This window comes from Sparus aurata, chromosome 14 (genome assembly GCF_900880675.1).
Source record: "Sparus aurata chromosome 14, fSpaAur1.1, whole genome shotgun sequence".
NCBI classification, from domain to species: domain Eukaryota; kingdom Metazoa; phylum Chordata; class Actinopteri; order Spariformes; family Sparidae; genus Sparus; species Sparus aurata.
Genome location: NC_044200.1, coordinates 23,318,109 through 23,344,408, shown reverse-complemented (window position 1 = coordinate 23,344,408; position 26,300 = coordinate 23,318,109). Strand labels below are relative to the sequence as shown.

The following is a 26,300-nucleotide window of genomic DNA, read 5'->3' as shown; positions in this document are numbered from 1 at the left end:
CAGCCAACGGTTGCCCCGGCAACAGCCTCACAGCTGGGCAGTGGAGACAACATGGCCGCCAGTGACGAGTGTGACACCTGCTGCTGATTCATCAGTCAACTCGCTCTACCACTCTCTCTCTCTCTTCTTTATCTGGGTCTGTGGGTCAGAACCCCTCCTCCCTCCACCTGCTCAGGTGACAGTCCAGTGCATGCTGGGAGAGCTGGCGGGGGGTGAGGCGTCGGCTCGCTGTCATCAGGAAAGGATCCGTCGTCCGCTCAACTGTCGGCCTGCTGACCTTCTTCACAGCAGGAGCTCCGTCCTCAACCCGTCTGGACCTTCAAGGTTTCAGTGAACAAGATACAACGAGGAAGAAACTTCAAGGCCACTTTTCATAATGCTAGGCTAGCACTTTCCCACCACTTCCAGTCTTTGTGCTAAGCTAGGCTAAACACCTCCCGGACACAAAACTATTTGATTTGTTCTTTTAGGCATCATGTGCACATTTAATTTACTTTTAATTAAGACAACATGCCCATCTAATGAAAATACAAAAGCATAAATAATGATGTACAAAAATTACTTAAAAAGATGCTTTTACAAAATCTTCGCTGCTAAGCTAAAAGTGTTAGCGTGCTCGAGCTCATTGTTTCAAATTTGGTATCTTTATATTGTTGTTTTTTTTATATTTTATGTTAATGAGCTACTTCAGTTGTTTACAATTATAGACTCCGTAAACGATCGTGGCTGAAACACAGGATTTCTTCTGTTTTCTCATGATATTAAGTTTCATTTTCTTGAGAAAACAAACTCTGTTTATGTCATAATCAAGAGAAATCAGCTTCATAAGATTATTAAGAGCTGATCGTTACATACATTCTGCTCTGTGAGTTTCAAGGCAAACTAATGAACTTTATATGCTCTTGACAAAGATCCTCCTTCAGCCATGTTCAGAAATCACCTGCTGTACTTGTTTACATGCTGACGTGGTTCTGATGATCCACTAAACATTAGATCATATGAAGAAACGAAACTGTTCTGTCTTCTTGTGATGTGAGATTAATTTATCTCCTTATCTCAGGAAAACAACATTTGTTTCTCTGTGATAATGACACCGACTGTTGGAGCTGTGACCCTTCAGGGCTTCTGTAGATAATGACAGAATTTACATTTACTGTGTCGACAGCAGCTTGAACACAACAGATATTATACAGGATACATCGTGAACTTACAGCCGGTGTGAGTGAAGGTGGTTTGACATTTCTACAGTAAGTGGATATTAATTTGGACCCATAATCCCTTGCAGCAAGTCACACTCTATCAAGTTACCAGTGTGTATGTGTGTGTCTGCGGCCGTCATGATCTCCTGCTGAGCTCTGAGCTGCATCCACTTTTAAATAGACACACACACACACACAGCCCACAAGTTGTTTGACATCAGAGACGCAGCAGAAGGCGTCGACACTGGAAACGGCCCAAACAGAAGAGGATCCAGATTAACCTCCGTCACTGCGTCACTGCTCACTGACACGTTCACTGACTCAGCAGCGACATTCATGCTGCGTGACGGAGCGTTCAGGTCCGTCTGACTCGTCCAGACTCCAGACTGGAAACGACAACGACAGATTAAACAGTTCAACAACGTTATATCAACATTTTAATCGTCTGCGTTTAAAATGTGCAGGTGGAAAAGAGACGGGATGTAGATGAAGTGTTGTGTGTGTAAATTACGACACACACGAAATCCTGTTTTCTTGGTTGCATTTGAAAATGTACGAAAAGATGTCAGTGTTTCTGATGTTTCACTTAGCTATCTAGCTGCAGTGAGCTAACATTAGCTTGAAGTTGTGAAATTGAAAATTCAAAATGTAATTTCCCCCTCACTTTTTAATCATTCAAGCTGACTCATTTTTAAAAAAAATCAAACTTTAAAAACTAAATGAAAATCTGATAGCTAGGCTACATTAGCCTATATAATGCTAACAGGCTAAAGCTAACAGATCACAACTAGCATCCTCACCAGCTGATGATGGATGTAGAAGAAGCAACGTGGAGCTAGTTAGTTGTAGCATTTCAATACATTAAGATCACATTTTTCATTCCGTTATTTTATTCTAACATCATTTTGACCGGCTGCTTAGCTTAGCTTTAGCGTAGCTTAGCTTAAATACTTGGACAAACAGGACAAAGGTCAGATCAAACATCGCACTGTGATGCTCTAACAGTGAACCGGGATATTTAAAGTGAAACCACAGAACATAATGTACCACCGACATGTGGCTTCTGTAGCTTAGCCTGGCTTGCTAACGTTTGTAGCTTGTGTTACACACTGTTAATCACCTCATTACATGATTACTTTCGTGTTTTTAAAAACACCTTATACTACGAAATGTAAAAGTATTTCCTAAAAATAGCTACAGACGTTTTCTCTCGGTCGGCTCCCTCACACCCTGATTGGCTGACCTGGCGGAGTGGGTGGAGCTATGTGAGCAGCGTCATGGTTATTTAAGGGATAAATCCGATCACCGTCTTTGTCCAACTGTGGGACTCGATCAGAGAAACATGCGTCACTGTTGATGTTTGTTGTTGGCGGGTCTCACACTCTTTACATCGGACACAATTTATTTACAAAATGTCCTCTGCGTGGTGTCAGCGGGTACACGTTCCCTCAGCAACGTCTTCTGACCACGTAGCACATGTAAAATGACATGCAGGAAGTAACCCTGATGACATCACTATGACATCATCAGGATTATTACATTACATTAATATTATTACATTATTTTAATAAGAAGACACACTCTGGTTTTACAGGCTGATATGTGTAAATCATAACAACTGAACTTTATTAATGAATAAAGAACTTCATGTTAATAATTCTGGACTGCTGCATTATGGGTAGAATTCTCCCCAATCAACCACCTGCCCTTGAGCCAGGCAGCAGCTGCTCCTTCTCAGCTCCTCCGGGCAGTTAGCCTGTTAGCTTCATGCTAGCTTCTATAATTAGCAGCTGTGTCCTTCCAGCTAATCTCCCCGCTGCCAAATATGGAGCACAGCTGCTCCAATCACATGGCTGCGCCTCGTTACCATGGTGAATTAATTATCTTGTCAATGACAGGAGAGGAAGACAGAGAGTGTGTGTGTGAGGGAGGAGGTGTGTGTGTGTGTGTGAGAGAGAGAGCGAGCAGGTGTGCAGGGTAACTGAGTTCAGTTTTAATCACAATATCAGATCGGTTAACAAACATGTTAGCAAAGATGCTAATCTAGTAGCTAATGTTGAGATAAAGTCTGATGAAAGTTTTGTTAAAGTTGTTTAACTTTGAGCTGAAACTGTCAGTTAATTATTTGTTGATCAACTGAAAATGAATCTGAAGCTTCTTTGATCAATAAATCATCTTAATTATATTAAATGATCTTCCCCCAGACCACAAGAAGACATTCTGAAGACGTCACGTTACACACAAACACAAAAAATCAGGTTTAGTTTCCATTAAAATATCTTTAAACAATGAAATCTTTGTTGCTGTAACAATATTATGTTGTTAGCTAACAAGCTAACATAATGTAGTGATGTCATCACAACTTAAACGGTAATAATTATGGTAAAAAGTTAGTTAATTTATTTTGTGCACTTATACTGATAATACCAGTTTATCTTCATATGAGTCTGATGGAAACTATATTAATTCATCATTCAATCATTTATTTAATCAATAACAAAAAAAAGACAACATTCTCCCCAGGTACACACACACACACACACACACACACACACACACACACACACACACACACACTCACACACACAGAAAGAGTTTCCTGGATTAGATCAAGGTTACCACGGCAACACATGCCCACAGGTGCTAATTGAATGCAGTGTTGTCAATGAGGAGGAAGTGACATCACAGCCGTGTGACAAGGAGCCAGGAAACAGCGAGGCGCGTTGTCATGACAACGACCAGTAACAGCAGGGTTATTTTCAGCAGCGATGGAGAGGAGAGAGACTGTGAGCTGAGCGACGCTGCGGTCTCAGCTCATGTAGTTAATATAGTTCACTGATTATCAAAGAAGCTTCAGATTGATTTTCTGTTGATCAACTTATAAATGAATCAACTGTTCAACAACTGTCACCAGACTGTTGATCTGCAGATGAACACATTTCAGCAGGTAGCCTGGGAGCCAAAAGCATTACTGCAGTATGTTAACATAATGTTATTAGCTGACAACCAACATGTTGTAGTCATGTTATTTGTTGTTAATAAGTCATAAAGAGAGATAAAAGATGAATTAAATGTTCACATATAACAATTAAATTGTGAGTTTGCGTGATGAAAGATTTTCTACGGACCTAATAAAAAGAACAACACACAAACATGAACAATAAATCTTTTTTATTAATAATAATAATAATAATAATAATAATAATAATATTTTTCCACCACAATAAAATTTAACAAAGGCTCACTAGAAAAAGTGTCGACTTCTGTGTTCTGTACAGTAGATACAGTACGTTGTAAAACTGGCCGCGGCGTGGCACAGCAGCGCATTCACCCCCCAAATTACTCAAAAACATTTTCCACATTATTTACAGATAAAATCCACAAAAAAACCCAGCTGGCAAACGTCACAGAAATACAGCGCAGCTTCACGCTAACAGCGGCTAACCTCTGGCTGCACAGACACCCCATAGAAGCTATTCGGTTTACGAGCTAGTAGGCTAACTGGCTAGCATGGTAACGAGCTGGCAGGCTAGTTAGGCTACAGCTGCCTTCACACATGATCAGAAAAACATGCCTTGTTTTTCCTGAATGCTACCAAGAGGTCAGTGAAACCAGACGTCGTGTTTCTGTGGGAGCGCAGCCTGTCGGAACAGAGACGCCGTCACGTCCTTCGTTCCTCTTTATCGTCTGAACGTCAGCTGCTGCTTTCCCTCCGGTTTCACCTCTTTTCACTTACTGTTTGCTTTCTGTCCTACTTTCTACCCACCTATCTGTCTGTCTGTTTGAGCAGCTAGCGCTCTGCTAGCTTTGTAAAGGAATGCACTTTGGTAGATTCAACCAAATGCCCTGGGTGTTAGTCACAACAATGACAACAGTAATAATCATAATAATGATAACTGAGCAGTCTGAGGTACCAACATGAAAAAACAACGTATTAAAACCACTTTATGCTAACGCTAACAGCTCGCATGAGCACCTTCGTGAGGCGCTCAGTGCATCTGTAGCTAGCATGTACAAACGTGCTAGGTGCTACTAGCAGTCAGTAAGCAGTAGGCTAGTGTTAGCTTCACTGTAGAGAAAACATCAGTGCAGCAGCTAGCGGCTGGACGCTAGCGGTCGATCGGCTAGTGTTAGCTTAGCCCTGTCGTCAGCAGTCTGTCCTGAGGCGACAAGTGGCGACAGTTGGCTGATATGTGTCTGTACATTGTGCAGCCATGTTGTAAAACCCCCCCACGCCCCAACACACACACAAACACGTGTAGATGTGAGTGGACATCAGTTTAAAGCTACAGTCTGCGGTTGGTGCGTTGGTCTGCGCCGCCGGCTCTGTAAACACTGTGGAAGCCGATTTCTGCCAGGAAACTAAACGGACGATTAAAACAACGAGTCAGGGTGATACTCAGTCAGATATTCAGATGTTTTATTTTGACCTAAGTCAGTTTTCTTTTCGCAGTGTTAATGAGTGTCAATAAAACATTAACAAAGTGAGATATTGATCGATAGTTAAGCTAAAATCGAACTTGTAAAATTATTTTTTGACGCACTAATTCAATCTTCTTTTCCCGGCAGGACTGGGCTTCCATTAAACACTCTTATTCAGCAGCTGATATTTAAGTTGCATTCAAGACAACTGGGAGAATCAAGTATCCTCCTGCTAGAGAAGGTGCCACAGGGAGCCAAAATGGCCTCCATTTCACAGACTGGATCAGTTCCAAAGTTCTGTCTTGGCTTCAGTGTTGGCACAGTTCTGACCAACCTTCAGTTATTCACTATTTCTTTCCGTTGCCTCAAATGTTTTTTTTTTTGTTTTTTAGCTCATATTCAAATTCATATTTTTTAAAACAGAACTAGTGGTACGATTATTTAACAAGTAATTATTGAGGATGCTAACGTGGAGCTACGTCTGAGCCTCCAGACTCTTCTTGGCAACGACAAAGCTTTCATTCGTCCGCACAGCTACACCTCTGTGTCGTGGTCACACTGCTCTCAGGGCTCAGAGGTCAGAGGTCAAAGGGTTCACATGGTGTCTTTGGGCTTTTGCTGAAACGAACCAGGAGCCAATCAGCACGCAGACTTTGGCCGCTAGAACTCACCAGAGTCTCTGTGACATCATCGGGAGTCGCACCAAAAGCTGATACCGACTGATTTCTCTGACGAGTTTGATAAATATATCAGAGATTGTTGCCATGACATCACACTGTGTGTGTGTGTGTGTGTGTGTGTGTGTGTGTGTGTCGGGTGGGCGTGGCATGGCGTTGAGATACTGAAGGCACAAAGTTACGACTCTCAGCACTCGTCTCACTAAAAAAATTTTAAAAAATTAAAAAACACAATCAACCAACCAATCAAATCTTTAAAAAACAAACAAAAAAACATCAGAGAGGAGCCTCCACCCTTCCTCCTCCTCCTCATCCTCCTTCAGTTACTTCCTGTTTCCTGTCCAGGTCTAGAAGGAGGGGGGCGGAGCTTCCCCTGAGATGGGCGGAGCAGGTAGTGTCTGTGTTTTACATCATCAGTTCTTTCTGTGCATCCCGCCGTTGTCGTCCACCTCCCCGTGTGCTACATCACATCGCCGTCGCCAGATCGATGGAGCACATGACAACGACCTCCTCCTCCTCCTCCTCCTCCTCCTCCTCTTCAACATCACCATCATCATCCTCTTCATCCTCCTCGCAAACTGCTGAGTGTGTTCGGATACAGTTGGTGTGTTTATAGATATACGTGTGTGTGTGTGTGTTTGTGTTTGTGTGAGGGAACAAGCTTTAAGAAAACCTCTCGTAACGTCGACACACACACACACACACACACACTGCTACATACAACACACACACACACACTGCTACATACAACACACACACTCACACACACAAACACACACATTCAAGTATACGGCATGAACTGCACATCATAGTAAATATGTAGATTTGATTAATAAATAGTAATTAAAATTGTAGTAAATAAATAAGAATCATCTCCCCCCCCCTCCCCCCCATCACATTGATAGTTTGTTCTGTCCGTGTCACTTTCAGCTGTTTCAGGCAGAACTGTTCAGTTACTTGTTCCTGCTTCATGATAAAAGCTTTAACATATCAAGTTAACGGGGGGCTTTTATTGTGAAGAAGTGACAGGAACTGAAACGTGGGACAGCAGCGCCAACAGCTGACGAGCTGCTGCTGACGTACGTTACAGTAGCGTCTTGCTAACGTTGCACATCCTGTGTTGATGCTTCATTTTCGGCTGTTCAGTCTTTTTAAACATTTTTTTTTTATAGCCCAAAATGACAAATCACAGCTATCGACACGTCTGTCCTCTTTACTGCAGGAAGGAGAAGAGACAGCTGATCATCACTCTGCTCGTTAATCTGAATTATACGAGTTGAGCATCGAGTCCGTCGGCTCGTGTTGTTCTGACATCTATGAAATGTGAAAATATTGGCGTGTGCTTCATTCTTCACACACACTGATGTGACGGAGCCTTTTCTCCTGATAGTATGAGTTCATCTTTAACGGATATAACGTGCTAACATCCCGTTAGCTTCAGAGCCGGCTGAACGACTTCATGATATGTTCAGTTCATATAGAAATTTAAATCTCTCTCTGTTCCCAGCTACATGTGAGACTAAACCCACCGACCCAGAAGGAGACATCTCTGTACAACCAGCCGACCTCTTCTGACAGTTTGAAATATGACTGATGGCTCAGTTTCTCTGCTCCGGGCCGGAGCGTTCGCTGCAGCTGAGCTCAAGTTACATGAAACATCTTCATTGTTCAGACTGTTGATGTAACCCTTTGAGTCGGATCTCTTCTCTACGTCCATCTACACAAACACGTCTCTGCTCTGCGTCTGAACGTCTTTTTCCTTTTTGCCTGCTACAAATCAAATTATTCTTTTTTTTCATTTTCTTCTTGATCAACATCGACCTATCAAAGTATTTAAAATGCCTCTGAATGATCAGAAGCAGTCTGTCGATCAGTCTTTTAGCTTCAGGTGAGGTTACGACAGCGTTTTACATTTAAGACTGATCAAATATAACACTTAATTTAATTCAATTAGATCCTAGCGTGTCGTTGCTTGTCAACCTGCAGCCACTATTTCATTTTTCTACTTTCAAACAGGAAAGACTTTGGTTTCTAACATGAACAGCCCTTTGACTTCATCTATAAAACTGCCTTTACTCCACCTTCTTCTCCATCTTCTCAGCTCCTTCAGCTATTTTGCGTCGTCAATAATCACATTTGGTTGATTAAATAGGAAACAAAATGTCAAGTCAACACAAACGTACTTCTGGTCTCTTCGAAAACTTAAAAACACATTAAAAATCTAAATCTGTGCTTCGTAAGGCTGGGCAGTGGAGAGCTAACAGGCTATGGCTAAAAGAAGGCTAAGGCTAGCCACCAGACTGCCAAAGAAGGCAAACAGCGAGCCAGCTATAGCTAGCTGACTGATTTAAAGTTTGCTAGGCTAACTGCTAGCCAGTGAAAAGGTAAATAAAGTGACAGCTAAACAGAAACAAATAGCTGTGCACTAACCAGTGGTGATCAGCCAATTAACAGCTGACAGGCACAAAGCTAGCACGCTAACACAGGCTAGCTACATACTGCTAACTATGAAGTTAGCCAGCTAACAGGTAGATGCTTCAGTCCAGGTTGAGTTTGTTTTATTCAAGAAGTAATTTGAGTGAAACGTGACGACGAATGCGCGCCGATGTTCCCCAAACTGACTTATTTCAGATGATATGCGACAAAGATTAGCGAGCTAACCCGTGCTGTTTTGTTGCAGCTGTTACCTTCATAGTATAAAGATTAATCTGACTTGTGAATCTATTGCATGAGCCTACAGATGACTGTAGACGTCACCTCGTAAGACTAAAAGGTCATAAAAAGTAGTTTTTGGTGTCTAATCGATGAATCGATCAGCCCAGCGAGACAGATTCTGCTAAAAACATAAAAAGCCTTGTTCCCTCCATCAGCACCATGTTGTTGTTGTTGTGTGTGTGTGTGTGTGTGTGTGTTTGGAGCTACAGAGCGTTGTGTTCTGATTGTCTGAGCAGCCCCACAGTCATCTCAGACATACAGTTCGTGGTCACTTCCTGTCTTGCTGCTCACAACATAAAACAAGTATTTCAGACAGGACTGAGGATTCTGAACGCACCCCCGTCAGCTCGGCTCTCAGCCCGGCCGGCTATTCTGCACATTTTCACACCTCAACGCTGAGTTTTTGTCCTGAACGCACTCCAACAACGCTGTGAAAACCAGCGTGAAAAAAAACCAAACGCTCTTAAAAACCGGACGGACCGGCTGTATTCAGTTCCTGTTGGCTGCTCACGGCTGCTCGTGAGCGCACATTACGACTCCCACCACAGCGAGCGGGGTGCGTTCACTCTCAGCTGACCAGCTTGGGCAGAACCGTCCGTGGTTGGATGTTTCCGTTGGCATCGGTGATCGCTGCCAAGTTAGTCCTGGTTTTGGAGGAGGAGGACGTGGTGGTTGAGGAGGTGGTGGCGAGTTTGGAGATGGAGGTGATGGCGCCGTCGGTGGTGGTGGGGCCACGTTTGGAGGAGGAGGTCTTTTCTCCCGTGGTGGTTCCTGCTGGCGGCTTGGGGAGTCGCCTCCTCAGCCACGGGTGGCGCAGCGCCTGGCTGGGCGTCATCCTGAGAGCCGGGTCCCACTCCAAACACTGTTTGAGGAAGTCCAGGAACAGCGGGTCGTCGCAGCCTTTCAGCGCCGTGCTCCAGTCCTTGCTGCCCGGCGGGCCGCGGGCCTTCCCTCGCCGTGAGCGGCCGCCGTTCAGCACGGTGGTGCCGTCGGGCAGCGTGGTGACGGTGCAATACCGCGGGTAACCTTTGGACGACACAAAGTTCTTGGCTCTCTTGGAGGCGTCGAGGAGCTTCTGGCTGGGCATGCCCAGGAGCTCGATGATGCAGGAGAGCTGGTCGGCTTCATCTTCGCCCGGTAACAGCGGGTACCCGGTCAGCAGCTCAGCCAGGATGCAGCCCAGAGACCACATGTCGATAGGCATCCCGTACCTGGAGCCTGGAGGAGAGACAAAGACCGTTAAAGACTGAATTCAACCGTCAAAACAATCCGCTGATAAATACTTCACATTCCAGCTGTTCACTATCCGGAACACGCCGTCAGTTAGCAGACTGATGGATTGACTTTATTCCCTCCAGGCAGCGACTGGTTTCAATAGATTTCTGTGAAATGTAGCTCGCAGAGACTTGAAACAAGCTGCAGTCGGATCATCTGCTCCACACATTGAGGTGGTGTTCACACCTGACCCGTTTGGAGATGCTGTTCTGAAACCAGGATTGTTTTAAAGATCAGCTCGTGTGTGAGCGAATGGCTCTCGGCTGCAGGGTTAAACATTCTCGTCTCTCTTCTACTTGAAACCCTGGAGGTGTTTGTTTGTGGTGAAAGTAAATGAACCATTAACAGGATTTTATGGGAGCAGATAATTCATTGTAGCATGATTCAGTGATGCAGCTCAGTGCAGGGATGCCATTAGCCTCCTCAGATTATCTGAACCATTACAAAGTGTGATTGAACAAGGAGCCCTGAATCATATTTATAACTTGAGTCTCAGAATACTGATAAGGCTCATCATCAGCTGTTCCTTTGTGCCACCAAACAACATAAATATACACATCAGAGAAATCGAGGTCTCAGGAAATGTCCCCGCGTTACTCCTCCTGAACAGTGACTCTGGGAGGAAATGATATGAAATGCAGTGAAACCTGGTGTCGACCTCGGCTGTGCTCTGTTATCTTACCCAGGATGACCTCTGGTGCTCGGTAGAACCTGGACTGGATGTAGGTGTAAACTCTCTGATGTTCATAACAGCTGGAACCAAAGTCTATGACCTGGAGACAGATGGACGGGTGGATTAAAAAGCCTTCAGTGGTGCAGAATCAGACGTGCACAGAAAACAGAGGCAGTGTGTTTCCGCCTCACCTTGATTCCGCTGCGGCCCTGCTGCTTCAGCAAGATGTTCTCGGGCTTGAGGTCGCAGTGGATGATGCGGTTCTTGTGCAGCGAGTCCAGACACTGCAGGATGGAGTGGGCGAACTTCCTGACCAGCGGGAGGCTGAAGCCCTGGAACTTGTTCTTCTTGATGAGCTCGTACAGGTTCATGCTGAGCAGCTCGAAGGTCATGCAGATGTGGTTTCTGAAGGTGAAGTTCTCCAGCATGTGGATGACGTTCATGCTCGAGTCCTTGTCCTGCTTCCTCAGGTGCTCCAGGATGCGGATCTCTTCCGCCGCCTGCCGGTGGAAGCGCTTCTCGTTGCGGACCATCTTCAGAGCCACGTGGGTCTGAGACTTGTGGTCGAAGGCCTTCACCACCTTCAGGAGGAGAAACAGGACGCTCTGATTAATTTTACAGCTACGATCAAGCTTCAAATCCACTTTTCAGCTTTGAAAACTCGATCACGTGATATCACTTATATGTATATTCATATGAGCTTGTTCTACGTCAAATATCTGCAGTTTAATCAAGAATTCAACGTGCAGCCGTGGTTTTTACTGTTTTCCAACAATCATCAGCTCCAGTCTATCTGTTGTTGACAGGACGGATTAAACTGTGACACATGGTGGCTTTAAACCATTTAAATCAACAGACGTGACTGTTAATCTTGTATTTTTATAATCCTGACAGCATCAACAGCTTCATGATATTCGTGTTTTAATTTCACACTTTGACTCTGAGAGTAAAAACACTGTGAATGCAGCATCAGCAGTATTCGTGCTAACAGCAGCAGCAGTTGTTACCTGTCCGAAGCTGCCCTTGCCGATGACCTTGAGGACTTCGTAGCGGTACGAGATGTGGTCATGTGGAACGTGGATGTAGGATCCCTGATCGTCGTCGTAGCCGCCGTTGTTGGCTCCACCCATCACCCCCGACCTCTTCTTGGCATTCGGACCAATGAAATACACTGAGGAGAAACGAGTACATGATGATGATTTATCATTCTCATCATCATCAGTGACGATGTGTCTTTAGCAGAGCAGATTAACGTCTCACCCTCGGGGTAGTTGAACACCTCGTGGTGCTCGAATGACGACATTTTGGCCATGAACTGCTTCATGGCCTGCTCCGGGGTCAGCGAGGTGGGCTTTGGCTTGCCGTCTGTCGACTTGTTGGAGGCGGCGCTGCCCTGCCGGCAGTGGTGGGCGGGCTCTGTGGCCGAGGTCTGGCGGTCTGGCAGCGGCAGCCCCGGCCGGGTGGAGCTGAGCGGAGCCAGGCCGTTGGGCTGGGAGGTGAGGACCGGGCGCTTGTTGGTGTTCTCCTCGAACAGCTGGGTGACGTGGACCTGCGACTGCGACGAGAGCTGGACGGCGTCCGACATGGCGGCTTTAGAGCCTCCCTGAGGGTCACAGAGACGAGACAAATGGTTTCACTGATCACGTCTGCTGATCATTCTTTAAATTCAGTGTTTAGTCTATAAACTGTGAGGTGACGACAGCTCACTGAGGTCATTTAAGACCAAACTTAATCTGATCACAAGGAAACGATTTCATTAGATCATCATTATCTCTGATAAAACAATACATCTATTAAAAAAAATCAACACTTGTATTCGGCTTCTTCTTCTCTGATTTTTCCCGTCGCCATCACATCAGACTGTTTACTGATGAGATGGATTGTTTGTGTTCGACCTCTTTAAATACTTCCTGGTACATTGCGGTCCATTTCACAAGAATCTGCCTTAACCTGTAGTGGGCGGGATTAGTCCAGATTTGCTTGTTTTTTTTGTGTAAATATGACTTTTTGAAAAAATGAGGTTTTGTTATTTGGGAGGAAACAAACGATGTGTTTTCACTACTTTAATTACTGTAAACATTCTGCAGTGACTATTTAAATCTCAGCCTGATCCAGTGAAACATAGGCTGAGAATACACATAAAAGAATCAGTAATGTGATTCATATTTAGATTTTGCAAGGTCGCTATTCAAGCTGAGAATCCTCAACAAATGAGCTATAATTATCTCTACTGATGAGTTCTTCCTTTAAAGCTGCAGACTGTTTCCTCGTCTTCCTCCAATCGTTCTGTCACAGTGAGGTTACTTCTGTGTGGCGATGCGTTCCAAAGAAAATGTTATATTAAAACTCTGTTCTTGGCGAATGTTTTCGGTCTGAAAGTCAAAACCCAACAACACAGAAAAATCATTTTAAGTTCCTGAACACAACACGGGAGCCTGAAAGATATCGCGGTTAATTAAAACCACAAAGAAGAACTGACACAGTCTCATTGTGACCGATGGACAAACAGAGACACAGCTGTCTCTCTCTCTCTCATTCTGTTTCTTTGTCTCTCACTCAGTGAGTCACCTCCTGTTGCCGTGGAGACCAGCACACCTGGGCCCTTTCAGATACAGTAACACACACACACACACACACACACACACACACAGTCATTGTTATTTTGTGGTAAAGAGCAGGTCTTTGAACTGAGCTGCTGCTGGTGTGTGTGTGTGTGTGTGTGTGTGTGTGTGTGTGTGTGTGTGCGCATGCTGCTGCATAAAAACAAGGAAGTGAGCCGGGAGAGGGAAAAATCGAAACAATTACACACGTGTGTTTGGTGTTGTCAGGAGAGACGGTGACACATGAGAGCAGAGTGTTTTGATCTGTTGACTCCTCCCTCACCTGGCAACACCTTAAACACACACACACACGTCACACACACACGCGTGCACACACACACACACACAGTGTACATAAAATGACTCAGGCTGCACCTAACGCAGCTCATTAATCTAACAGATACTTTCTCAGCGGAACAATTTGTCTACAAAAGGTCAAGACATCAACCTACTGATTAAACTCTTTATTGATCGACTGATGTTCTGAAAAACAGGTTCCACTGCCAACCAACAGTCCAAAACACAAAAATATTCTAAACTCTGACCCACTGGAGAGAAGAAGTCAACACTTTTGGCTGAAATGTTAAAATGTGATCATCCAAACAGGTGTTGATTAGTTTTCTGTCGATCAACTGATCGATTCATCATCGTTGTTTCAGCTCTAATCGTGACCGAGTGACCGCGACCTCGTTTGTTTTGAGGGCGACACGTCCTTAAGATAAAATCACAATACTTTCAGTCTATATCACAACACACAATATATATTTCAAAACTTTTAAATCTCTTTAAAAGCACTTTATAAATGTAGAATGAGACTTCTGATCAATAATCATCAGTAGAGGCAATATAATGACTGAGTGGGAAGAGACCAGTACAACAGTCTGGTAAAATGACATCATCCTACTGTAAGGCTTTAAAAACAGATGTTGGATATCATGACAGAGTGTTGTGTTTCCTAAAGACCACGTAAAGTCTCACGTTACAATATCACATCGATGGAACACAATCCTGAACACTTCACCTGTGGCTCCTGCTGCTGAAATGACTGACAGTCCTCTGATATATTGGTTATCAGAGGTTATAAAATCTGCTCAGGCCAATATAATACGAGCCACGCTCATTAAATATGTGGCCGTGCTGAGTGATACGGAGCCCAGGAAGTTAATATTAAACTTCATAAAAGCCTCCATTAGCATTTGTTACAGGAAACGCTGCTAATGCTAATAGTCAAGGACATCACTCTGAAGGTAATGGAGTAAATTAATGCTGCATCAGCTCCTTCATACCATTAGTCCAGTGTGTGTGTGTGTGTGTGTGTGTGTGTGTGTGTGTGTGTCCGTCCTTCACACCAGCCTATAAACCAATCAGCTGTTTAAAGCATCCTGGAGCCGAGGGCTATTATTAGCCGGGTGGCTACAGCTGACTGTTCCAGAGGACTGCTGCTCAGGCTCATTGCTTCACAGCGCTAACAGGAAGCTAACAGGCTAACTGCAGCTCGCCATGTCAAAGTACAACCTTTTACAGCCGCCATGACTCTTACACAGCACACGATCATGTTTTATAATGTCACAGCTTTGCCACTCTGGGGGGGAAAAGACCAGAAATAAATACACATGGAAGAAGTTGTGTCTGTAAACACATGTTTTTCCCAACATAACTTGGTATTTGTAGTCCATTTATAACCAAACTTGGACGGAAAAATTAAAACAAACGGAAAGTAATGAGTGAAGTTCGTCATAAAGGAAGTTCAAAGTTTAATGAGATGTTTCAGGCAGGTTTCGTTGTCATTTTGTGAGCAGAATTTTTTGTTGTTCTTCAAGAAAATGTAATTACGATGTTCCAGTCAACATTAATCGTAATATTTTATAAACAGCACCGACCCGATGAGATCAGTCTCTGCTACAGCAGCAGGTTGGTGTCAGGCCCAGGAGGCTCCACGCTTCGTACGCAAACGAAGCTGAGAGGAAGGAAATGACGAGTACTCCAAGTAAACAACACACAACCAGCTCCTGAATGACCCAGATTTCAGAACCACACCAATGTTCTGAAATCCGTAGATTACATTACAGACACACGTGGTGAGCGCCGTCTCTGGGCCTCGACACAGCCAATCACCAGCACTGTTAGATCTTGGCACAACAACGAATGAGACATTTTTCAATACTTGACAGTAACGAGGCAATTCTGTCAGTGCCAGGAAAGTAACAAAGTCTGATATCCAGCCTTACTGGAGACTGCAACTCCACAGTTATTTAGAAAGATGGTGATTTGTTATGTTTTACGGAACAAAGTGAACCAACTGTAAACATTTAATTTCATAATTTTGGGTGAATGTGAAGGAAAAAAAAGGGCTTTCTGTTCCTACATCCTTAGTTCAGATGTGCAGATGAATCACGCTGTAAAATGATTTTAAATCACTTTGCAGTGTGATTCATGCAGAGCTGAGGTTTGTTGCTTCTTGTCCCTTTGGAAAATGTGACTGTTCTACTTTCCGCTCAGTGCTGCAGACGTGTCGCAGTGAAGCAACAAACCTCAAACTTCATTGAGCTTCAACTTTTGTGCCAAAGTTTCACGCGAACGTCAACTTACATCTCAAAACACCTTTACTGTCAAGTTTCAGGAATACAAACTAAGATACGTTTTACCTTCTTCCCCCTCAGTCGCGTCAAACTGACAAAGGCATCCATGTCAAACCAAAACGAAGTCGAAAGAGTTTCTTGACTTGATCATGTAATCAGTAAACAGACCGACTGCACTTACGGGAAGTTCTTTCGTTCCTATAGTGATTAAAGTTCACTACTTTACCCGCGGCTGTAAAATAAGATAAATTAGGGGGTTGTAAACACAGAGTACAAACAAAGATGTGAGTGTGTTCGTACCGTCAGAGGGTTGTGGTTGTTGTTGCGAAGCCGCGGCAGGGCGACAGGTGACGCCGTCTGAGAGCCACTGTGACCCGGGGAGTAGACCGGCTCGCCTACTTTGCCTGTAAACACAAAGATGCAAAGGTTAACTTTTATTGTCTTTTAATTCAGATTAGAAGATTGATATCGGTTTCATTTCAAGGTGTCCAGTATAGTCAGTCAGTGGGTTTACATGCACAGCTTAGTCAGATTACAGCCACAGTTCGACTATGCTACTCAATCAGACAACTGCAATTGTCCGAGTATACATGCCGGTGAGAAAATCGAATTACTGGCCGAAAGCATGTCATACCCCGGTACTCTAGGTGGCGCTGTACCCATTTTAACTAGTGTTAACAGAAACACCTCCGGCTGACCTCTTTACGTCACCAGCTGCCTCGGCATTCAAGAAAGATGGCGTACGAAGAGCGAGACGAAGCTACATCTTTGTGCACTTCGTATATGGTGTACATGATAATTACACAAACTAGGTGCACAATGGCGCTCTTTCTTGCGGTGATTTCGGAGGAAAGTCGCCGCCGCCGCCGTCCATCTACTTCCGGTTCACGGCCCCGGGGAAAAATCTTGCGCCTGCGCAGAACGCAAAATCCGATCCGATCCGCTGGAAACGTATACATGCAGGAGTAATGTGACTTTCAATCGAATAATCTACGTGGTGTAATTCGACTATGAGAAATCCGATCCGGTCCGATTTTAGTCAGACTAAGGTGAATACATGCATCTTAAAGATCCGATCATAGTCGGACTAACACAGTAATTCAGTTTTCTTGAGTGTCATGTAAACGCACTGAGAGATAAATCTAGTGTTTAGCCTAGCTTAGCACAAAGGGTGTAAGCAGCTAGCCGAGCATCATTCATCAGAAGTTGACGAATCGATCTTTCAACAACTTGAAGTCTCGTCTCTTCTACATGTTGCGTCCTGCACGTGTCTCCAGGAGACTCTGTGGTGTTAGCAGCAGTTAGCGACGGAGCGGTTTGCTGACCGCATCCCCACAGTCTTGTCCTCACCGTCGGGTTTCCAGGTTTGAGCTCTCTGATTACCCGGTGATGTTACACTAGAAGCTGACTACATGACAAAGTATCAACCTTTCAGAGTACAAGATGTGTCGATGCCTCCCTTCGACATACCAAATATCATATGACACGACCGCCACAGAAAGAGCTGCTTACATAACACACACATCAGGACCGCGCTCGCCAATCTCCTCAAACATTCGAGAGACAGAATTCCTCCGACCAGTGTGGAGGAGTGTCGACTTGAGGGATTTCACTGAGATCCAACCAGGGTTAGATCAGATATGTTTAGACTGAACACAGACAGATGTATACATAAACAGACAACCACATAGACGCTGACTGACGGGGACGTGGACTTTATTGCCGTCTCTATATAAAGCAGCTTTTGTTAAAGAGCACTTCAGCTGACTGGGAGCTCCGCCTCTTTCCTTTAACGCACCAGTCACAGCTAATCATTAACTCTGTCAACTTCTGTCATCTTTCTGCTGTGATGCATCCGTCAACAAGTATTTCAGTTCTGGCCAGAATCGGATAAAAGTTTAGAAACAGTGTGCTGGATCAGTTTATGAACATAATCTCAGTGAATGTAGGTTTTTGTCTGGTAAATTTACCAGTTTGATCTCAGAGAATATTGTTTCTTGGCTCTACTATTTTGTTCCTCAGAATATTACCCACAAGCCCACAAGGTGCTCAAGGTGCAAATTTATGACCGGGAATATCGGAGGTTTTTTCTTGTAAATCTCAAACTTCAATCTCTGAAATTTGGAGTTTATTTTCAGTTCCGTTATTTATTTATTTTTGTCTACAATGGTTCTTGTTTTCCCTCATAGTAACTGTGGTGGAAAGAAACACCTCTCAGTAGAAGGCCGTCTAGTTTTATAACACTGTTGATGCAAACAGAATCTAATCATTGATTGGCTGGACGTGTGTGACAGCTGTTGTGTCAGACTGCATTAGACGTCGCAGGTGTACCTAATGAAGTGGACACTGAGTGGACAGATTAATTGAGGGTAGGAAGCGGGTGTGACGTGCGCTGGAGGCTGGAGCGGACTGACCCGGGCCGCAGGGATCCGGTCTGGTCTGGAGGCTGTGGCTCCTGCAGGCTGACTCAGTCTAAGGAGGATGAAGGGTTTAATATAGCCTGATAATCCCCGATACTCTGCCTACATCTCTGTCTCTCCTCGTCTGGCTCAGCTTCACCTACTTTAACACGAGAACAGATACAACACAGCGGGGTCAGAGGTCACAGCAGAACACTATCTTCATATGACGAGTATGAAGAGTTCTGTACTATGACCGGCTTCCTTTCAGTCTTCAGTGTTTCATCTATTTTACAACCAAACAAAGTGACCCAGACATCTGGTTCATCCAGCTGTGACACTCTGCTCAACACTGTCTAACTGGGACGACTTCTTCTTCTTCACAAACACTGAGCTTGGCGGACTCGGTCCAACTAGGGCTGATGATTGTTCCTCCCAGCTGATTAGTCTGTCAATTATTGTCTCGACTAATCAATTGGTTGTCAGAAAATCTTGAAACATGTCGATCAGGATGACGTCATCAATAGTCTTGTTTTGTCCACAAACCAGAGACGTTCAGTTTCCCGTCACCAACTAGAGAAACCAGAAAATATTCACATCTAATCAATTAAATTTTGAAACATTTCGAGCACACATTAGCTTTTTAAGAACAAATGTTTGTGGGATTAAACTCAAGTGTCATTTAGAGATATTAAAGATATTAACTTATTCTAGTGCTCCAACTAAGGATTATTAAAGACAGGGTTACTTTATAAAATCAATTAATCTTCTGATTGTTTTCTTTATTAAGCTATCAGTTGATAAAGAAATATCAGAAAGTTTTGCGTCACAGAGCTTAATCGCCAAATTGTCATCAGTCCAAACAGAGAATGTGTTTCTGCAGCATTAATAGACAACTTCAGGCGAAAACATCAAACATTGTCTGGTTCCAGCTTCTTAAATGTGATTTTCTGCTTGTCCTTGTCAGTTCTGACAGCGTGGGAAGAGTTTTTGGGTTCTGGACTGTTGGTCGGACAAAAGAAGCAATATGAAAACATCTATTGAGACTCATCTGAAAACCGTCTGAAAACCAGGTGATTCTGGTCCCTGGATGGTAGATGTTTCACAATTATTTGACATTTTACAGACTAAAATATAAATCAATCAATTCAGAAATATTCAGCGATAATAAAAATGAATATTTAGTTTCAGTCGTAATGAACAGTACTGTCTGGAACAGCTGGAAACATCTGTAACAGAGTTTGCTTTATTATAAAAGGAGTAAACAGAAATCTGGGGCTTTAGATAATATTGTTGTATTTTTAGGTCACAGTACATGATGTATCTCAATGTCTAAAATCTCCTTAAGCACTTAAAAATCCAACATCACGACATGCAGCCTTTAAAACCAGGAAACGACCACATATATCACCATATAACGATCTCCAGTATCTACCATGATCATGATATCTAGCCTCATATCAGTGTTATGATATACATCAATTAAGCGTTCTGCTGCAGACCCTCACAGGCCACCGTCCGTCCAGCTCCCAGCAGCTTCCTGTGTTCGTGCCGGTCGGAGCAGACAGATGGTCTCTGCTGCTGCTCTGACTCTAATCTGAATGCTCTCTGTAATCCTGCTAATGAGGACGACTCGGATCACATTCAACCACTGCAGAACCACGCCGCAGCCCGTCTACAGGCTCTGAACCCGCTACATGACAAAGATCACAGAAACACAGCGAACAACAGCCTCCAGACTGCATCCAGAGCTGGACCCAAAGAGCCGACGCAGCACAAACACACTGCAGTAAAACAAAGAGCCTCTAATGCATCATGATGCTGCTAATGACCGCGGCCACGCCAATCAATCAATACGTTCTGATCTCTTATCAATACACAAGCACTTCAATCAGACCATCAGACCATCACAGAAGAGATTCTCTGATCAGACGAGAGGTTGACTGAAAGAAAACAACATTTTTGATAATTGACTTTCAGCAATTATTCAAGCAAATACCAAATATTTTCTGGTTCCAGCTTCTCAGAAGCAAATATTTACAGTTTTTCTCTGAATATCTTTTAGTTTCGGGCTAATAAACATGTCACCTTGGGGTTCGGCACACACGGCAGACATTTTATAGGCTACATTATTGATCACTACCAGGAAACATGCCTGCAGCTTCACTCCAGCTGCTTACAAGCTGCACATGTGCAGGTTTATGTCTCTGAAAAGAAATATGTCTGCATTGTTTTACTATTTTCAGACTTGCTATAGACTTAATGATAAAGTAAGGATCAACAGTCAGATTGAAAATTTTTATTTAACGCCAGTGTTTTGATAATTGATTTATTGTTTCAGTCTTCTTTGGGTTTTGGATTTTCAGATGTCACTTTGTACTCTGAGAGATTGTGATGAGCATTTTCTTTGGTATGTGATGGACTAAATCATTTATGGACTAGTCATTGAAATAACTGGCAGACTAATTAATAATGAATATGATTATTGGTATTCATTTATTATATATCATGTCAGATATTTCTTCTTTCATCTAATCTCCTCTCACTCGAAAAACAACCAAGATCATTAAAGAGACGTACAGATGAATATCATGACATCATCTCTGAAGGCTGGCAGTTTATTCTCATTTTACCGTATATGTTTTCATTTTGCACAAACTTAAATGTGACCCAGAGACGTTAGCGAGTCTGATACTGGATTAGACTTGACTGAATTAAAGTGTTGGTTCTCGTCCTCTCAGCCCCTCGTGAGCTCTACAGCTCTGACTAACAGGTTTTTCATGTTCCATAAATCTGTTCATTATTTCCTGATTCAGTTGTTGACCTATAAAATGTCAGAAAATGGTGAAATGCTGTTTTCTAAATCCCAAAATAACGTCTGCAAATGTCTTGTTCTGTCCACAAACCAAAAGATATTTAGTTTTCTGTCAAAGAAGCAGAAAATATTCACATTTAACAAGCTAAAAGTTGACAACTAACTGATCATTGCAGCTCTAATCAGCTCTGCAGCACACGATGCCTCTGTTGTCTGCTCGTACAGTACAAACTGAGGTCTATACTGGAAAGCACATGCAGTATTCCTCCTCCGCTGCGAGCCTGACAGATGCACGCTAACAGAGTGGAAAAGCAGCGTGCTAAAAGTGAACTTGACACCGAGCTGGAGATGCCGGAGAGCCGGCGAGCACGCTCGGCATGCTGCTCGACAGGACGAGTGGGAAAATGTGCAGCAACGTGACCGCACAGATGCAGCGCCGTGACACTCCGACAGAAACTAACAGAGGTGCAGAGTAAAAAAAACAACCTGACCTGCAGAGCACAGAAAGTGACCTGGATATTAAAGGTGAGGAGATTCCAACCACAAAGTAACTCTTGTAGCACGTCATCCTGCTGATACTTTTATTTCTGTCCCTCGTGGCGCTAGGAACTACAATAATCAGAATTCAAGGTCTTGAAGCTAGTACGAATCCTCAGTACTCTACAAATTAAGTTTGTGAAACAGCCTTTTCTCTCGTCAGTAACGAGAAAGGCTGCGCCGATTTCAAGACCCAAACAGACCGGTGATACCAAATATCACCACTAGATGTCACATGAGACTCAGCCGCTCTCGGGAGGAACATAACGAGCCAATGAATGAGAGTGTAGCAGCATCACAGTCCGTCAGGGCAACTGTTACACTTTCTATTGTAATTTCTCACAACAATGACACACCTTGTCACCTTGTCGAAATTAAATAGGACGTCAGCTGAGTGAAACTGGGGAAAGGATGACAGGTCAGAAAGTCAAGTATGTGAATCGTGCAGTTTTGCACAACACAATCCTCATAATGTTTCACAACAAAAGCCTTTCTATGAAATAAACTGGTTTCTTGAAACAGATACAGGAAATGTTGAGTTTGTATTGGGAGCGGATAAACGATGCTTTTAACTACAGGCTATAAAAACAGTGGCCGTCTCTGTCTGACACTGTGTACACGACTCCTAACTCTTGTACAGCATAATAAGACATAGGCTAAGCACAACCTGTGGAGCTGAGCTAATCAGTTATCCCAGGGCTACTTGCTAACTAGCCACATGCGGCTAGTTCTCTCAACCTGATAGTCACGTAGTAACCTGATGAGTTAGCACAAAATCAAACCAGCTAAATCTTGCACATCAGACACGACAAGCAAAACCAGAAACCTCAGGTGGTTTCTGTGTTTCGTCAGTGAGCATGAGTCTTGGTAGTTTGCAGCGAAAGCGTGATAATGGCTGTGTTGTGCAGTATGTGCCCTGCATTAATGTTAGCTAGCCATGGCAATGTTAACGTAAGCTAGTGCGAGCAACTATCAGGGTGCCATCTGTCCAATTCATACTCAACAATAGGGGGCAGCATATCACCAGAATAACTGCTACCTGCTGCTAACTGTAGCTGCTGTTAGCTCAGTTAGCAGTGCAGCTATGAGCGGGGGGAGTATTGTTGTTGTTTACATCGCTATGACAGGAGCTTCGTACCGTGAAGTTAACATTGCTCTGCTTCCCCTTCACAAAAAGCCTATGAGATTTTTTACTTGGATTTTGGATTATTGCTGAAAATAATCTGCTTCAAACACAAGTTAATGATACTTAGGTTGTGTTCATCAAGATAATCTCCACAAGGAACGCCACTTTTTATAAGTGTGAGTTAAATCTCTAGCAGTAAAAAGCTAATGTTAGGCTATAAACAGACGACATCACGATCACATGACTCTGTAGTCTCATTTAGACACTTGCCAGCAACCGCTAACTGTTTTTAGCAAACTGTGGAACATTTACTGATGGATTTTATGGCAGAACAAAACATGTACATATATTACAGACCTTATTTCAGGGAGAAGTTAAGACGAGGGAACCAGACCAACACTGCAAAATGCTAACTGAAATCTCACTACTGCAACAATCTATTGCTAAGTGACAACCGTCTCCAACCAACGAAAACATTCTATATTTACATTTAAAACATTAGACATATATCACATAGCAACACGATGCTAGAAACCCCAAAAGAACAAAGTAAATGTCTTTCTAGTGGCATAAATAGAAACATTAGCAGTGTGAAGCTAACACAAAGCTACAGGAGGAATATTAGCTCCCTATATGAGCTTTAACAGTCCTGGGGAGCCTCAGTGTGTGTTCATCAAGCTCATGTATGGTACAAAGCGTTTCGTTGTGTCATATTTTTGAGCTGAGAGCCTCAAATTATCCATTATAGAGACGTTTAAAGACCAAAGAGAGGCCAACTGACCTCTGACTGAACTGAACACAAGCTTTATTTCTGTCTGCCGAGCTGGAGGCCAGAAATTACCCAGCAACCAACAACACACACACACACACACATAGACACACACACACACACTAAACAACAGCAAATAGCATATCTAACATGACACACAACCCCAAGAAACGCGGATCATATCCAACAGTCAGCAGTGATCTGGTGCTGATCTGCAGGCTTTCACACAGCAGGAACATGTTTGTGCTGCTGCTGTCACCTCTCATCTGTTGGTTAGCTAACGCTAGCTAAAAATAAACCTCACAGACAGGGGGGGAAGACGTCTGGAGCAGCCCCCAGCTTGGTTGCTTTTACTCGGCTTGTTTTGTCCCTTCGGACCGCAGCTTGTCTTCGGTCTGTCCGTTGTAAGATTAACGTTACAGATAATTCAATGAGCAGAGACAGACAGACGAGCTGTTTCTATTCCTGGCTGTTAGCTAGCACAGCTCGCAGCCCTTCCCTACACTTGTTTTCTTCCGTTTCTAACTCATTACGGTTTCATTTACACGGGATTAAACAGAGCGAAATCACAAGCAGGGGATCAGCGGTGTGTCCCCGCAGCACTGGCCGGGCTCAGGCGCCCTGCGACCGGCTAAAAGAGGCTGTGCTCACCCGTCGGGAGGACCGAGGTTCCGGGCTTCTTGGTTAACATGGCGGCCGCTCCTCTCCTCTGGACACAGACGGACAGGACGCCTCCTCTTCCTCCATCTGCAGCTCCTCCTCTTCCTTCTCCCTACTCCTCCTCTTCTAATCCGTCTGTTCGCTAACTCCTTCAGACAACGGGAGGACTAAAATAACTCCTGCTTGGCCTTAAATTCGCTGTTTTTAACGCGCAGATCTTTTCCTTTTCTTCCTGCGCACGCACACCAGCCGTTAGTATGGAAGCCGAGAGAGGCCACAAAGAGAACATACTGATTAAACACAACATCCTCTGCTAGATTATTATTATGAGATAAAACAAAACAAACTCACTAAAATTATGAGTAAAATGAATTATTATTAGATAACATCCGATTTAATGAGATTGAAAAGTGACAATTATGAAAACATAGGGTGAAAACTATGGGATACATTGTGACTTTTGTTCTCATAATTTAAATTCTTTATTTAAAATTTATTATTTTTAATTTAATAATACTGACTTTTTGTCTCTTAATTATACTTTGCTCGCATACATTCAATTTTTCATCTGATATTGATTACTTTCTATCAGAATATTGATTGTTATCTTATCATTTCGACTTTTCATCCCCAAATTATGAATTTTCTTCTTAAAAATATGACTTTTTACCCAAAAATGATAACTTTAATCTTTGTATTTCTACTTTTCATCCAATATTATTGACATGTTATCTCATAATTCGGACTTTCTATCTCATAACTATAACTGTTTATCTCATTTTAATTTTCTTTCGTAATTTCTCATTTTTATCTGATATTGATGACTTCATGACTCATAATTATGACTTTTCATTTTTTGTTTGCCTTCTATCCTTTCTTTTTCTGTGATTTTGCCTGTTTTATGGCATTTTCTGTCAGGCAGCCTTCTTGTTTTAACTCATCACTTACAATGTATGTTGATATTTCTTAATTTATACTTTATTAATAAACTTTAATTAATAAAAAAAAAAAATCATTTTCATTTAATTGTCAGAAAAAAGCTATCTTTTAAAGAAACATTTAACTTGTATATATTTATTTGACTTTATCACACAGTTCCCTAAATAAACCTTTACCATTAATACAAATATAAGAAGCCCACAGAATGTTAATTAAGATTTTATTCTAGTCTATGCAGAAGCTTAATGTTCTAGGGGCTGTATATTTAAGTAACCCTACATTATGTTAGATTCATAGCACAGTACACCACTGCAGCAGGTAACACATGCTCATGTTTCAGGATGAAGTTGTTTTCATTTGATATATTGTCTTGTTTCATTGTGAATGTTTCCTGATGTGTTTCTGACCCCTGCAGTCTGTTTCTTGTTCTGCTCTGAAAGGAGAGTTTCCTCCTTGTTAGCAAACAGCTGTTGAAACATCTGACTGTACAGCTGCGACATGCTCCACTCTGTTCAGAGTAACATGATTACTGAACCTGCAGGAAAAACCACATCAACCAAACTGAAGCCTCACACCATGGAGCCAGACTAAGTGCTGCTAAATCAAATGATACTCACCACCTTGGTCCCAGAGAACAGTGTAAGATGCTCAAGGTGCAGCAGAGCCGGGCGGTGTTCTGCACCTCCAGCTCGTCCAGCAGCTTCCACATGAGGACATCGTCTCTCACAGTGTGTGGGTGTTTGTGTGGCTGCCTGGAGACCAACAAGTTGTTTACATCAGAGTCAGCTATAGTCCTCCTCCTGGGCAGTGTTTAGATGACAGTAAAGTTTGTTCAGTCTGTGTGTGTGTCTGTGTGTGTGTGTGTGTGTGTGTGTGTGAGTCTTATGTAAGTCTCTCTGTAATTTAACTAAAAGC

The 26,300-nt window shown here is 43.2% G+C and overlaps 1 protein-coding gene across 7 annotated transcripts; it reads right to left on the bottom strand.

The window, feature by feature from the left end:
- Positions 1–5,928: 5,928 nt before the first annotated feature.
- dyrk2 (dual-specificity tyrosine-(Y)-phosphorylation regulated kinase 2) lies at positions 5,929–26,089 on the bottom strand. Of its 7 annotated transcripts, none has more exons than XM_030439746.1 (8): positions 24,438–24,711; positions 18,472–18,702; positions 16,441–16,544; positions 12,222–12,564; positions 11,969–12,132; positions 11,153–11,542; positions 10,971–11,061; positions 5,929–10,231 (listed from the first exon to the last, which is right to left on the bottom strand). In XM_030439746.1, the coding sequence occupies exons 4-8, from the start codon at positions 12,544–12,546 to the stop codon at positions 9,582–9,584; spliced, it is 1,620 nt and encodes a 539-aa protein (XP_030295606.1). In that variant the 5' UTR covers positions 12,547–12,564; positions 16,441–16,544; positions 18,472–18,702; positions 24,438–24,711; the 3' UTR covers positions 5,929–9,581. The 7 variants fall into 7 exon arrangements, with proteins under 7 accessions (XP_030295606.1, XP_030295603.1, XP_030295604.1 ...); XM_030439743.1 differs by lacking the exon at positions 24,438–24,711 and adding an exon at positions 23,375–23,449; XM_030439744.1 differs by lacking the exon at positions 24,438–24,711 and adding an exon at positions 23,375–23,449 and having other exon boundaries at positions 18,555–18,702.
- Between the last annotated feature and the right edge of the window lie 211 nt (positions 26,090–26,300).